At 48.8% G+C, this 14921-nt stretch overlaps 1 protein-coding gene across 1 annotated transcript in view; it reads right to left on the bottom strand.

Annotated features, from left to right (window-relative positions):
• Nucleotides 1-14471, bottom strand: part of SPON1 (spondin 1) — a 251331-nt gene extending 236860 nt beyond the window's left edge. The window contains 2 exon segments of the mRNA XM_025459563.3: nt 14172-14184; nt 14186-14471. Of these exon segments, the coding sequence (XP_025315348.1) occupies nt 14172-14184; nt 14186-14410 (238 nt within the window). The 5' untranslated portion in view covers nt 14411-14471.
• Between the last annotated feature and the right edge of the window lie 450 nt (nt 14472-14921).

Raw genomic sequence — 14921 nt, 5'->3', positions numbered from 1 at the left:
TGGAGGGGCTCAAGCGATGTCTCTGGAGTGCTGGCCATGTTCTGTTGCTCCGTCCAGAGGTCGGCTGCATGAGTGTTTTGGACATGTGATCATTCACTAACCTGGGTGATTTGTGACCTTTCCCATAGGTAAGTTATACCTTGATAAAAATATTATTAAATAATGTTTCTAAATGATAAGTATTCACCTTTTTGTATATCTGGGTAGTGTCCTTAAAGGGTCAGACATAAACTCTGCTTCCCAGAAGGCTGCATCCCCATGGGTTCAAATACACTAAGGGCATACTCTACCTCACAGAACACAATACACAAGATGGAAGTTCTGGAGGCTGAAGTCAGTGTGGGGTTTCAATCCGTAATTATCACTGGTGAGGACGGCAGTACACAGGATAATCCGAAGGCAGACAGGGGATCCTATGCCTCCAGAGAACCCTATTATGTGACTCTTTTCTGAAAGAAACAAACGTGCAGTATGTTCTGAGTCCCAGCAATGACTGAACATGATAACTTGGCAATAAATAATAGAATCTTCTCTCTAATGACTCCTCCCAAGTGCCTCCCAAGAGAGGCCATTAAGAGACCCCAGAAATTCAAGGAAAATGCTTATGAAGAATTTTTTTAAAAAACCAAAAAAGGTCCATTTAGAGCCATCCTGTGAGCACTTACAGGGAACTGGTTAAGGGCAAAGATTTCAGATGAGAATCCTAGAGCTATCATTTATTAATTATGTGACCTCTGGCAAGTTATTTCACCTCCCTGTTCCCTCATCTTTAAAAAGAAGTTAATGATATTGCCTTCCTTGTAGGAAAGTAGAGAGGATTAAATAAACATTTATCACAGAGCCTGGCATAAAAGGATTCAGGAAGTATAACAGATGCTGGCGGTGGTGCTGGTACTGGTGCTGGTGACGTTGGAGCTGAAGAAGATGATGATGATGATGAAGGTGATGATTAGGATGATAAAAATCATGATGCTCAGCAGGCTGACTGACAATGGATTTCAAAAAGCTGGTCCTCAAGGACAAGCATGGAACCACAAAAAGGAAACTCTAGGAGGTGCCAATGAAGGACCACTGGGAGGACTACAGTGGGGATAATCCTCACAGGACTTGGGGATGATCTTCACAGGGCCAGGTTATGGGGATATCTGGGTAAGCACTTCTAACTGAACAGTCTCCCTGCAGCTCATCACACCCAATATAGGGTGTCCTGTGAGGTCCCCTCAGCCCCACACGCTATACACCCTTTCAACATTCCTTCCTTTTTTCAGAATACCTCTCACCCAATTTTAATCATACTTATTTGTGAATTATATGTTAAGTGCTAGTCTCCTCCAATAAAGTGTAAGCTCTATGAGAGCAGAGACCAAGTCTGTCTTAAGCTGCACTGTATTTTTAGTATTCAGTGTGCTTTTTAACACACAGTAAATGCTCAATACTCACTGAATGAATGAATGAGTGAGTGAATGAATGAATAGGTATTTGTCTTCAATGCAGTTTGCTTGCTCCTGCTCTGGCCCCCACTTAAAAGTTCCCATGAGTTACCATGTGTAGTATGTCCCTCATCCTTTTGTTACTGAGGTTTTGTCTGTGCAGCCCAGTGCTATGCCCCTGGGGACACAGAGAAAAGACATGGCCTTTCCCTCTAGGAGCATACAGGCTAAGAGCTGGGAAGAAAAGACGTATCAGCAGATTTTTTTAATAACATATGATGGGTGTTATGAAGGTATGAACAATGTGCTCTGGGATCCCAGAGCATCTGGGTCTAATGTGGGAGTCAGAGGAGGATTCGAGGAGGAGGTGGCATTTGAGCTCCAAGTTGAAGAATAGGAGTTTGTCCAGTGGACAAGAGGACTAACAGCACTCTAGGTAGAGGGAAAGGCATGATGAGCCAGTCTTGGCCTTGGAAACTAGAAGTAATTCTGTATTTCATAAAATGCAAGCTGAGAGTGTGCTAAGAGGTCAGGGAAAGAAGGCGAACAGGGGATAGAAATTTAAAAGCCTTCAAAGCCTTGGATACCAGTCTGGAGGTGAAGGAGGAGTCCTGGGGGGTTGAGTTAGGGAATGTCATATTCAGATTTAAGAAGATTGGGCTGGAAGTTGTATGATTACTGAATAATAGCCCTTCCCTAAAAACCAGTGGCAAGGGCCTCTCTGGCCTGCCTTGCTTGTATGAGGACTGATGTTTCACACTGGAGCCTCAGCTTAAATCTCTATCCAAGGTTGAGTTCTCCCCGTCATTGGGTACACTGGCCATATGCAGATCCCAAATTCACAAATAGCTTCCTGTGTCCTTCAAATGTTGGTGTGTCTACCCTCTAACACAAACTCTGATGAGCTGTTACCCAATGCATCTGTTGTGCTTTTCACCCTTGCTGGAGCTCATCTAGTACCATCATGCTCCTCACTCTGCCTTCAGGGAGCTTTCCCCGGCTCCAGCCTCAGTGAAGAGATCCTGAACCAGACCCCAGCTCTACCACAAGCCCAGCGCCTGCCATCCACCTACAAAATGTTACTGAGATGTCCCAGTCTTCACATTTCACACATCAACTATGGGGAACTTAAACTTCTGCCTCAACTTGCAACAGGGGGTTACAAGGACTGCTGGAGTAGTACACAAGCTACAGTGGTCCCTCCCTGCCCTGCATGATGTTCAGAGCACCAGGAAGCTGCAACATGCATGCTTCACTCAGAAACAATAGAGCCCACCCGCCAGCATCAGGCAGGAGATGCTGGTGATGGATTGATAGGAAGACAGGGCTTAAAGTCTAAAGATGAGCAAGTGTGTATATTGGGGTTGGCTTACTCTGTTCTGCTGGACGGTCTTCCTTAGCCTGTGCTCCAGCATTCCCAGTCAGAGATGAAACATCTCCTATTCCAAATTAAATATCCTACAGATATCTAAAAATTGAAAACTGGGGAAACCTGTGGGGGCTCAGCAGTTGAGCGTCTGCCTTTGGCTCAGGGTGTGATCCTGGTCCAGGGATCGAGTCCCACATTGGGCTCCCTCCAAGGAGCCTGCTTCTCCCTCTGCCTGTGTCTCTGCCTCTCTTTCTGTGTCTCTCATGAATAAATAAAATTAGATAGATAGATAGATAGATAGATAGATAGATAGATAGATAGAAGAAAGAAGGAAAAGAAAGAAAGAAAGAAAGAAAGAAAGAAAGAAAGAAAGAAAGAAAGAAAGAAAGAAAGAAAGAAGAAAGAAAACTGTTTTTCTATAATGGACGTAGCTAACAAATCTGGATTCAAATCCCCTTTGTTTATTATGTGTAACCTTTGGCAAGTTGCTTAACCTCTCATGGTCTTAGTTTCTAAATCTCCTGTAAAAATGGCAGTAATAGTGTTTATCTCACATTGTTGTTATGACAAGGAATTAATATCTGTAATAGTAAGTATATATAAATGTTAATAACTTATATTAAAAATAAATCATTCTCTTCTACAAAATAGGGATCATCACTGCCATCTCATGGGTTTGTTATAAGGATTAAAGGAGAGAATGTATATGAAGCACATGTCTACAGCTCAATAGAAGCTCTATCTATAATTCTTCCCCCTAAGTGCTACCTCTTCATGGGATAGCTGGGAGCCAAATGAATGAGTCCTGAGCTGACCGTTATGTGGACGGGAAGAGGGATGGGTGGGAAGGAAGTTCCTGGGGAATTGGAGATGTGTTAGCCAAGAGAATTTAACTGAGAATATGGGTGAGGGCAGGGAGTACCAAGGGACACACTGTCCAGGCGCCCTGCTTCTTCCCCTCCTCAGATGATGGGATCTTTGGGGCTGGCAATAACAGTACCCCCTCTCCCTCCTGAAACATAATGCCATAGAAGTGACTGTGACCCAAATTTAGTCTCTCTCCACACCCCAGTCCTCCGGGTCTCTGACCCAACATAGACCAATCGGAATCCTTCCCTGAGATTTTCCAATTTGGAGTTAAAGGTACAGGGCTTGTCTTTCCTGAAAGGATTTTCATTCAAGGTTCTTGGCAGCTGTCCTCCTTGTTAATTTGGGGAAAGTTTATCTATAGTAAGAAAAATGAGGACAACACATAGAAACACAGCCAAAAGATAAAGGATGGGAGGAGTGAGACAAACAAGGTGGAAGAAACAGGTGGAAAGGATGGAGGGAGGAGAAAACTCTTCAGGGTCCCTAGATCCATTTATACCTGAAGCCAGACCCACCCTTAGACTTTCTAAATATGGAACTCAATAATTCTCTTTTTTGCTTTAGTTAGGTTGACTTTGCTCCTGTCATGTTGCATAGAAAGAGCCTTCACTAATATTGAAACAAAGAAAAAATTCTGCCCAGACTATATGATTCATTAGCAAGCTAGGAAAACAGTATTTGTGGCTAAACTGAGGTGGCTGACCAGGAAGGTGGCAGTTGGCACTTAAATGTCACTGAGATGACAGCAAATCTGTTGACTTCAAAACCATTAACTAGATGTCAACTTTAGGGAAAGAGTCAAGGGATGTCAAAGGAGCCCTGCTCTGCCCAACTATTCTTATCAGCTTTGATAAAGATTTCTAAGACTGCTTATAAGCTGTAGATCACCCAAAATTAGATTATGTGGCTATGCCACTCAGTGACAATCCAGATCCATAAGTGGTTGACAGCTATAGGGATGGACCCAAACATGCTGGAACCATTCTGAGGAAGACTAAGTCATGAGGAATCATGTCAAATCTTACATTCACGGACCAGTCGCACCAGTACAGGGAGACAAGGGAAGCAAGCCTTCCCAGCAGTTCACAGGAATTTTTCTGGCTACAAGCTCAGCATGATCCCAGAGTACAGCACAGCTGCCAAAATAGCAAACACAAGACCTGGCAAGCTTAACACAAACACAGTGTTCAGGACAAGGAGATAATCATTCCCCATGTTCCATCCCTATCAGAGCACATCTGGAGTACAAAGTGTAAAGGGACAAGAAACAGGATCCCAGGAAGAATAGCTGAAGAAAGGGGGCGTGTTAGTCAGAAGAGATGTCATGGTTGGTATTTCTCCACAAACACCTCAAGGGCTGACATATGGCCAAGGGGAGACCTTATTCTCTCGACTCCAAAGAACAGAACCTGGACCAATGACTGGAAGATACATGGAAGGGAAGTGTTGGTAAGATTTAGTGCCTGTTACATCCACACCCCCCACAACCAGGTCAGCTGTGGCTCAGGCTCTGCCATCTTGTGAATACTGTCCCCTAAAGGAAGCTCATGATTCTTCTCTCTCCACCACTCCACTGCCAAGGCAGGGGAAGGCTGCTGTCATGCCAGCTTTGAGGACGTTCTACCGGCCACTGGACTTGTGTCTTACTGCAACAGGATAGGGCAGTGATATGACCAGTGCTAACGTATGTGGAGCACGGGAGGTGGGGGTGTGGAGCTGGGAGAGGCTGCGATGGGGAAGCATGCTCATAGAAACATGACAACCTTTTGGCCATCCTCTCTTTGTGCCTCCCATTCTTGTTTTAAAAGGGATAAAAAGTGAGGCATGCGGGGTGGCTCAGTCGGGTAATCATCCGACTCTTGATTTTGGCTCAGGTTATGATCCTGGGGTCATGAGATCGAGCTCCTCATCAGGCACCATATCAGGCTCCCTGCTTAGGATTCTCTCTCTCCCTCTGATTCTTCTTCTCTCTCCCTCTCAAAGGAAAGAAAAAGAAAAGACAGATTATAGATTTCTAGAATCCAGTCCTTTTTGGGGGGTGGGTCCAGTGAAGCTATGGTTGGTTTAACTTTCCATGTGATTCTATGCATAGCTAGGTTTGGAAACCATACAAATGACCCCAGTAACTGCTGATTTTAGGGAAAGTCACTTAATCATTGTTGTCCAGGTTTGATGGATCAACAATCCTCTCTGCTGTCTTCTTCATTCAATCAGAACCAGTGTCTGAAGCTGGGAGCCCCTTCCCTTTGCTCTTTGGCCTGCTGTCCTGCTCCTCACCCCTGAACCATCAATGACCCAGCTTTAGTATGCCCACCTTCTTCCTCCCAAAAGTCTTCACCAGGGACCCAGCCATCTACTTGCCCTCAAGGCTGCCCCAAGTCAATGCCCCAGGGCACAGGGCATCCTTCCTCTCTGCTGCCACCACCTGGATCTCCTTACTGTTGGTCCCTATCTCTAGTCTCACTTCTCTGGCTAAGAGAGAAATGCTTTCTTTCTCCATCTAGCTCTCTGAGAGGAAGATCTCACACCAGGATTCTTTTTTTTTTTTTTTTTTTCCCAAAGAAAAATGATTTAATGCCTGTTATGTCCACAAACTGTTCTGGGTGCTAGAACTAAATGGCAGATAAGAAAGATGCAGTCCTTGCTCTCATACAGCTCATATTCTAGCTTGAGGAGGCAGATGATACACAAGATAATTTCAGAGAGTGATTAAGGGCTATCATGACAATAAAATAAGGCAAAAGTAATGGGAAACATAAATTGGTGGTCAAAGAAGCCTCTTTAAAGGGATAAAATCTGAGCTTAAACTTAAAAGACAAGAGGTGAGGCACACAATGATGTGAGGCAAGCATTCTAGTCAAGGAGGTGAGCGTGTACAAAGGCCCCCTGGGAGGGGGGAAGGGGCAATGAGCTTGGTGTGGAAAATTCAAAGGTTAGTGTTGCAGCTGTGAGGAAAAAGAAAAGGAAAAAGAAGAAAGATGAAGGGAAAAAGAAAGAAAATGAAGAGGGGAGGACAAGGAGGAGGATCATAAGAGCTTCCTACAGCACCGAGAATCACTATCTACAATTTTTATGACCTGCTTGCTCTGAGTCTGCCCATCTTCCAACGCTCCTACCCCTCCCAACACAGTGGCTTGTGCTTGGCCCTTCCCTGGCTTTCTGATGTCTCACGAAGTCCATGAGGCACACTTACAAATATCTGAGCCACGACATTAGATAGGGTTCAAGTTCTTTCCCACGGGTCTTCTGGGCCTCAGCTAATCTGTAGATGTGTTTCAGTTTCCTGGAACTTTTCATGGAAGTTTTGAATATTCTGGGAAAGTTAGAAGCCTTGTCTATGTAGAGCTCACAAAGATGTCTGGTGATGTCACCTAACTCCTCGCCCTTAACTCCAGCCCAGCCAAGACACCCTGTAAAAGCAGGAAATGTATACCAGCAAGAGCTGGCCAGCCACACGGAAAGCTTTATGTAATGTGGTGAGCTCCCTGATACTGTAGGTGCCTTGACATCATCACATACAACTGTACACGGCCAGAAGAAAAAGGTAGGAAATAACACCATTGATAATTTGGGTCACTTCCCCCCCGCCCCCATTCAATGCATGCATGTGCTTGGGTGTGTGTGAGAGGAGACTCTCATTCCCTCACTCCATCATAGTGAGTATTTTGTGCCTGTCATGTCAGTGGTCAAGGACAAGCAAACTTACAAGCTTGTTTTACCTGTTACTCAGTTGAGGAAACATGGGTCCCTTCCAGTGCTGGAGGGACAACTAGAAGTGCTGGACTTCTTGAGAATGGTCAGGTCGCTTCTATTCCTAACAGAATGGTCCAGAAGGCGACACAAATAAGGCTACGTTGAATCTAGTACCCATGTTGTTTACGTACAATTTGAAAGGATTTTTAAGGCATAATTTTGACTTATGGGATCTTTGCTTTCCCCAGTGCCCCTTGAACCTAACCCTCAAGTAAGATGGGACTCCAGTCTCCACAAATTATCTTTCATTTTCATTCTGAATATGCATCCCAGTGAGCTTTTGTTTTTTCTATTTTCCCTTCTCCTCCTCCTCTTCCTGCCCCTCCCTTTCTTCTTCTTCCTTCTTTTCTTCCTCCTCTTCTCTCCCATTTTCTTGTGTGACCTACCTCCACCCTCATTCCTTTCTTTCCTTATAGCTTCCTCCTCTATTGATGAGGGAGGGGGCAAGACAGAACAGGCCACTATGACATATTGGCCCCTTTTTTCTCCTCAGTATGAAACCTATCAACACCACACACACACCGTGACACTCCTTCCCCTAAGTATATCAACTTCACATGCTGTTGAGAAGATCCTCAAGATACCTTTCACTGAGTGACAGGACTTTGAAATACTGTGTTTTTATACGAATGTGCATTAAAACATGTGGCAGAGATAGTTAAATGTTCCCTTAAATCTATTTTCACCTTCATCCTTTTGGGGAAAAAAAACCCAATAACCAAATCCTTTCCCCAAGTGTAGAGGGGCATGTGGCTGCCTAGCTAAATGTCATATTTCCCAGGCTCCCTTGGAGCTAGGTGTGGTCAAGTCACTAAATTCTTACCGGTGGAGTGTGTTTGGAAGTCCTGGGCACAATTCTGGGTTACATCATGAAAAAGAAAGCTGCCTGCCCTCTCCTTCCTTTTCTCCTCTGCAAGCTGAGTGGAACCTAGATGTGCTGGTAGCGACATGGCTGTGACCATTTTGAGGGAAACACCCTACAGCAGTGCTGTCCAGTAGAAATAAGTTCAAGGCAGGTGAAATCCACTGTATTTGTTAACAAGCATCCGGTAGGGCTAAGTGTAAGGCAAGTAAGATTAATTTTAACAACGTATTTTATTTAACCTAATATACACAATTATCACTTGAAGGTGTAATCAGTATAAAAAATTACTGAGAAGTTTTTCTTTCATCCTAATTTCTCAACAACTGGTGTGTATTTTACACTCATAGCACATCCCGATTTGGACTAGCTACATTCCAGGTGCTGTAACTCGTGGCTACGCGATTGGCGGAGCAACACAACCAGAAGGAACCTGGGCTCCCGATTGACCCTGTGGAGCAAAGCTGTCATTATCTCGGACCTCTCATCTACCTCTCATTTAAAACACTGTATTCTGGGGTCTCTTTAAAACATGAGCTTAACCCGTATCTTAACTAATTTAACATAGTAAGAGGTTTTACTCCCCCACAGAAATTAATACCGACCTGCATCTGACATTCTGTATAACTAGCAAATGGAGAGTAATAGTGAAAAGTTCTTGCTATATCAGCCCATGTTTCTGAAATATCAGCAATTATATCCTATTGTTCCAGTTGAGTCAGTCAGCAGCAATGGAATGACAACTTAACGGTGTATGGGGGAGTACCCAAGTTCTAACCTTGAAAAATGCCTACTTGATATGCTTTCGTTTTTTTGTATGTTTTGTGTTTTTTGTCTGTTTCAGGAAATTCAAAGCAGTAATCAATCTCTTTTAATCTTTATTATCGACTTGAACTAAATACCTATTAAAAGGGGGCAAAGTTTAAAAATAAAGTTACAGGAATCCCTGGGTGGCTCAGTGGTTTAGCACCTGCCTTCGGCCCAGGGTGTGATCCTGGAGTCCCGGGATCAAGTCCTGCATCAGGCTCCGGGCATGGAGCCTGCTTCTCCCTCTGCCTGTGTCTCTGCCTCTTTCTCTCTCTGTGTCTCTCATGGATAAATAAATAAAATCTTTAAAAAATAAATAAAGTTACATAAGAAAAAGAGGGGGACACCTGGGTGGCTCAGTTGAACATCTGCCTTAGGCTCAGGATGAGCTCCTAGGACCCTGGGATCGAGTCTCTCATCAGGTTCCCCACAGGGAGCCTGCTTCTCCTTCTGCCTGTGTCTCTGCCTCTCTCTCTCTGTGTCTCTCATGAATCAATAGATAAAATCTTAAAAAAAAATAAAAAGAAAGAAAAAAGGGGAAAGGTATAAGAGGGGAGGTATAACGGGTGACTTACAGTTAATTACAATATCATCAGCAATTTTAATTTTTTAAAACCCCACTAGATAAGAAATAGTTTATTTAAAAGACCTTATCCAGGGGATCCCTGGGTGGCTCAGCAGTTTAGCGCCTGCCTTTGGCCCAGGGTGCGATCCTGGAGTCCCAGGATCGAGTCCCACGTCGGGCTCCCTGCATGGAGCCTGCTTCTCCCTCCTCCTGTGTCTCTGCCTCTCTCTCTCTCTATGTCTATCATAAATAAATAAATCTTTAAAAAATAAAAATAAAATAAAAGACCTTATCCAGCTTAAATTCCTCAATCCCCCATATGCACTTCACAAAAACATAATTTTGTAGGCATGGTAGTATAAATCTGCATGTAAAAATAAAACAATCAAATTAGGGCTTTTTTTTTTTTTCCCCTAACCAATTTGCTTCTGTTTCCCTACAAACAAAAGAGATTGGCTAAAGATTGACAAGGTTGTTCATGTTTCTAAATTAATTTTCTGGTTTATGAGGAAATATGATCCTGAAGGCTATAAAAAGAAAAAAAAAGCAAATGTAAATAAGGAGCCATAGCTTTATACTTTGTGTCCCAAGATATGTCAGTTGTTATCTTGAAATGCTGTTGCTCTTTTCCTTCATTGAAGACTCACCGTCCAGAAGGCCCAGGGTAGCTAGAGTGAATTCATTTTATTCCCCTTTCATTTTCGTGCATCAATATAGAAGACTGGTTAAGAACAGAGATTTAGGAGTCAGACATCCCATCATTTATATACTGACATCACTGATTATTAGCTGTGTGATCATGGGGAAGTTCCTGAACCTCTCTGAGAATTCGTCTTCTCATCTGTAAAATAAGAGTAACAATAAATTGCCTCAAAGAACTGTAAAGAATAAGTGAGATGAGTAGGAAGTACTTAACAAAATGTCTCATCCAGTGTCGCTGCCAAGTATTTTTATTTCCAAAATAATCATCTTATTATATAGATATTTTTGAGCACTTACTCTATGACAGCTTTTTTTTTTTAAACAAGGATTATTTCTGACTCTCACAGCAACACTGTAATGGGTGGGGGAGTGCTCTTATTTTACAGCCAGAGAAATTGTGGCTCAGAGAGGGGAAGTGGCCGGCCTGAGGTCACACAGTGAATGTATGACTGAACAGAAGTTGAAACAGACCCAGTCAATATCAAAGCCTCTGCTCTTTCTCCCAGACTGAGGTGGGGCTCTCAAGGATACCCACTCCTCTGGGATGGTGTGCCCCATGGTGGGACAAAGAAAGAGAAAGCCAAGCAGCTTTGGAGGTCTCCAAACCTCCCGGTTTAGAATAAATCCCCCAATTATGCTCAAAGTTGGACAAGCTTTTGAAATCTCAACTGGACATTCTTTTCCCATCAAGTTCCTTGAAATTTCCCCTTTAAAGAGCATCTAGGAAAAGCCACTCTCATTAGCCAGGGTCTGGCTTTATTTTCCTAATAAACAGACCTTTAGTCAGACAAAAAAAGCCTCTTTTATTTTCAATCAATTCTTGAACATTTCAGCTGATTTTCTTCTATTTGGCTTGAAATTGTGATCTGGGAATGGCTGGTCCGGCAAATTGTCCTCCTATAAGGGAAGCCCCTTGAGGATCCTCAACTTGTTATTTTTAATCACTGTAATCTCCTTGTCAAAGGAGGCCACGGTAGGAAACAGAGCAGGCCTTTCAGAGCTTTCTAAAGCACAATTATTGCCAAGGGAGGGGGGATAGGGGGAAGAGGGAGGGAGAGAAGTGGTGGGAGAGAAGGAAGTCAATGTAGTACTAACAACTTAGAAAAGCCTGAATAATAATCTCCATTGGATCTTGGTTGTTGAGAAGAAACCCCATGTCTGTCTGTCTGTCTCTCTCTCTCTCTATATATATACACACACATATATATATACTTATATTTATATATATTTTTTAACTGTGACCATTTGATCCAGTGTACAAGACCTACAGGAGATACTGGGTGGGGGGTGGCATGGAGAACAGAAGCTATTCAGGGATGAACTGGAATTCTGGGGACAAAGATTCTAGGCAGGAAAACAAGCCATGGTTTCGAAGGCTTGTGAGGGGCTCTAACCCACGGAAGAATAAAAAAGAGCCTAGAACATCAGGGGAATGTTAACTTCCAGAGCCCTAAGTCAATAACCTGAACAGAATGCATTAGACTTACTTTGAACATAATTATCCTAAGAAAGTATAAGCCAACAGAAAATGTCACCAACTAGGCCAGCGCCCATTTCCTCTGAACTTTGAGTGGTGGAATCAGGTTTGCTAATCTCAGAGTATTTACTCAGAAATGGTTCCTGCAACATCTTCCTTTCGAGATCTCTTAGCCACCAGAAGAGAGAAAAGGTGGCTGCTTGGCCAACAGCACGAGTGGGAGCATCACAGTCCAAAAGGCTAATGTTTAGGCTGGAACAAAAGTGTAGGGGAATGTCTAGTGATCCCCTCTCCCCCTCTCCCTGAGTCTGGTTCTGGCCTAGCTGTCATGAGCACTGGCAGTGGTGGGACCCTCCATTCCTGTGGATACCTGGTGCCGCCAATGCTCAGCCCCACAGGGAGGATTTGTGTGGGAAGAAATGGCTGGTAGGACACTGGCAGGGGCCCCAGACTTGCCTAAATCAACTAAAAATATCCTCTTGGGCTTATATTAAGAACAATCGAAGGCTAGGCTCCTAGTATGGAGAAATCATTCATTCATTCACTCCATTAATTCAGGAGGGCCCAGATGGCCACCGTTGGCTGGAGACTGGCCTAAGGAGCACCGAGGACACCTACTTTTAATCACATACACACACATCAGACACAGATCTGACTAGACACGTTCCCTCCTCCGTTCTTGAACCAACGAGGGCCTCCTGTGCGCCTGGAACGAACGTGTCCTGGGGACCTCGGGCACGCTCACCTCCGTCAACTCCTTCACTGCCTACAACCACCAGAGCGGCTGGATAATAGCTACTCTCTCTGCTGGGGAAGTAAGTTCAGAGGAATTAAAGGACTTGCACAAGGTCACGCCTCTGCCTGCCACGTGGAGCTTGGGCGGGTTCCCCGGGGAACCCAGGTCCTCGGGTTTGCGGAGGCCCCGAGGGGCGGAGGAGGGCACGGCCGCCTCCCTCCAGCCGCGGGGAGCACCGGGGCGCCGGGGTCGGAGGGGCTCGCCAGGTGCGGGGGCGCCGCCAGGTGCGGGGGCGCCCGGGGGCCGCTCTGCGAAGGTCCAAGGGGACGGGGTCTGGGGCACGATCCCGGGAAACCGGGAGAAGCGTTCTGAGAAGGGTGGCGCCTGCCCCCGGTGGCCTCGGCGCCCGCTGCCCGGGGCCCTAACTTTCTGGGAACCCGGAAGGCGGGGATGCAGGGGCGGCGGCTGCGCCCCCGCCCCCCCGCCCCCAAGACCCGCTCTTCCCCGCGAGGCGCCAGGGCGGACTCCGGACCAGGCGGTGGGGGACGCGCAGCCCCAGGTGAGACGGGCAGGCTTCCCTCCCTGCCCGGGTCCTGCCTCCCGACTGGAGACCGCGGCTGCTGCGCCCCCGGGGGGGGGGGGGGGTCCGGGGAGATGTCGGGCTGCGGAGAGGCGGGCGATGGGGCGGCGTGGGGGTCTCCAGGTCTGCGCGGGGCGAGCGGCTGCCCTGCCCCGGAGGCGCTCCCCCGCCCGGGCACCCCGTCCCCGCGCTCCCCGAAGCCCGCGCTCCGCCGAGGAGCCGAGGCGCGACATCCCCCCGGGGCGCGGAGCCTGGGGTGGGGGGCGCTGGAGCCGGGGTCCCCCGGCCTCCGGGGAGCAGGCCGCGGCAATCTGGGCTTCTCTTTCCGTTCTCACCGGGTCTCCCCTTCCTTCCTGACCCACGCAGAGCTCCCCGCAGGCCCGCTCCGCTGGGGAGCCCGTCCCGGAGATCCAGACTCTCTTCCCTCGCCTGGGACCCTCGGAGAATAACTCGGAGTTCTTTCCGGGGAGCCCTCCGAAAGCTTCAGGCTCTTCCTCCCCGCGCCCCGGGACCAGTCAAGGGAGAAGCCCAAGCCCCTCTTCCCGAAGGCATCTGTCCGGGGAGGCTGGGGTGCCATCCCGCGGGGGGGGGGGGGGGGGGGCGGGAGAGAAGCCGGCAGGGATGCATCCTCCCCTGCAGGGATGGGAGCGGGGAGAGCGCGACTGGGGGAAACGGGGGTTCCCTCCACTCCAGACCGGATCTGCAGGAGGACGCGTCTCCCCGGCTCTCCCGGAGCGGCCGGGGGGTGTGGGGCGGGAGAAGCCAGGGTCCCTCCCCGCCAGGCCGGCGTGGCGCGGCGCTCGGCTGCAGCCCACGCCCGGGAACCGCGCGTCCGGGATGGGGCTGCCCCGCCCGCCGCGGCCCCCGCGACGGCCCCGGACGCTGGCCCGGGAGGCGCGCGGGGCTGGCGGCCAGGGGGGCCGGGGCGGCCGGGCTGTGCGGGCACCGTGCGCCCGGGGCCGTGCGCCCTCCTCCGGCACCTTCCGGGGGCCGCGGTCCGCGCGCCCCGGCGCCGCTTACCACGGTAGCTGGTTGCCCGGCTTGTAGAAGTCGGGGTCGCCCTCCACGCGGAGGCTGAACTCGGTGTAGCCCTCGCGCCGCGTGCCCTGGGCGCGCAGGATGCGGCTGCAGTAGCCCTCCGACTTGGGCACCTTGTCCAGGGTCTCGTCGGAGAAGGCCAGCGCCGCGGCCAGGGGCAGCGCCAGGGCCAGCAACGCTGGACTCGGGCTCAGCCCCGGGGGCGCTGGGGACAGCCTCATCGTCGCGGGCGCTCAACTTCGTGCCGCCGCCACGCGACGCCGGCCCGAGGGGTCCCCGGGGGAGCGAGACCTCGCGGAGCCCGCGCGGGGAGCGGGCGCTGGCGACCCGGGGGCCGTGCGGGGCTCGGCGTGGCGGCCGGCGGGCTGCGCGGAGCGAGGCTGAGCGAGCTGAGCTCGCGGAGCCGCGCGGGGAGGGGAGGGGAGGGGAGGGGGGAGGAGGGGAGGGAGGGGAGGGAGGGGAGGGCGGGCGGCGGCGTAGGGGGAGGAGGGCGGGCTGGCTGCGCCCGGATCCCCGAGCGCAGCGCCGTTTTGTTTCCGAGCCGGCGATCGGCGGCGCGGCCGGGTTTATTTCGCGACGCGGGATTCCCAGGGTCTGGCGAGGAAATCCCAGGGCGCGGGGACCCTGCCGCCCCAACCCCGGCCGCACCCTTGCACCCCGCGGGGCAGAGCCCTCCGCGGAGCGAAAGCCTGAAAACTAACTTTGGTCGCGCATCTCCTTTGCGCCCCGCCA

The sequence above is a fragment of the Canis lupus genome, chromosome 21 (assembly GCF_003254725.2).
Source record: "Canis lupus dingo isolate Sandy chromosome 21, ASM325472v2, whole genome shotgun sequence".
Taxonomy (NCBI): domain Eukaryota; kingdom Metazoa; phylum Chordata; class Mammalia; order Carnivora; family Canidae; genus Canis; species Canis lupus.
This window is presented reverse-complemented; position numbering and strand designations above follow the sequence as displayed.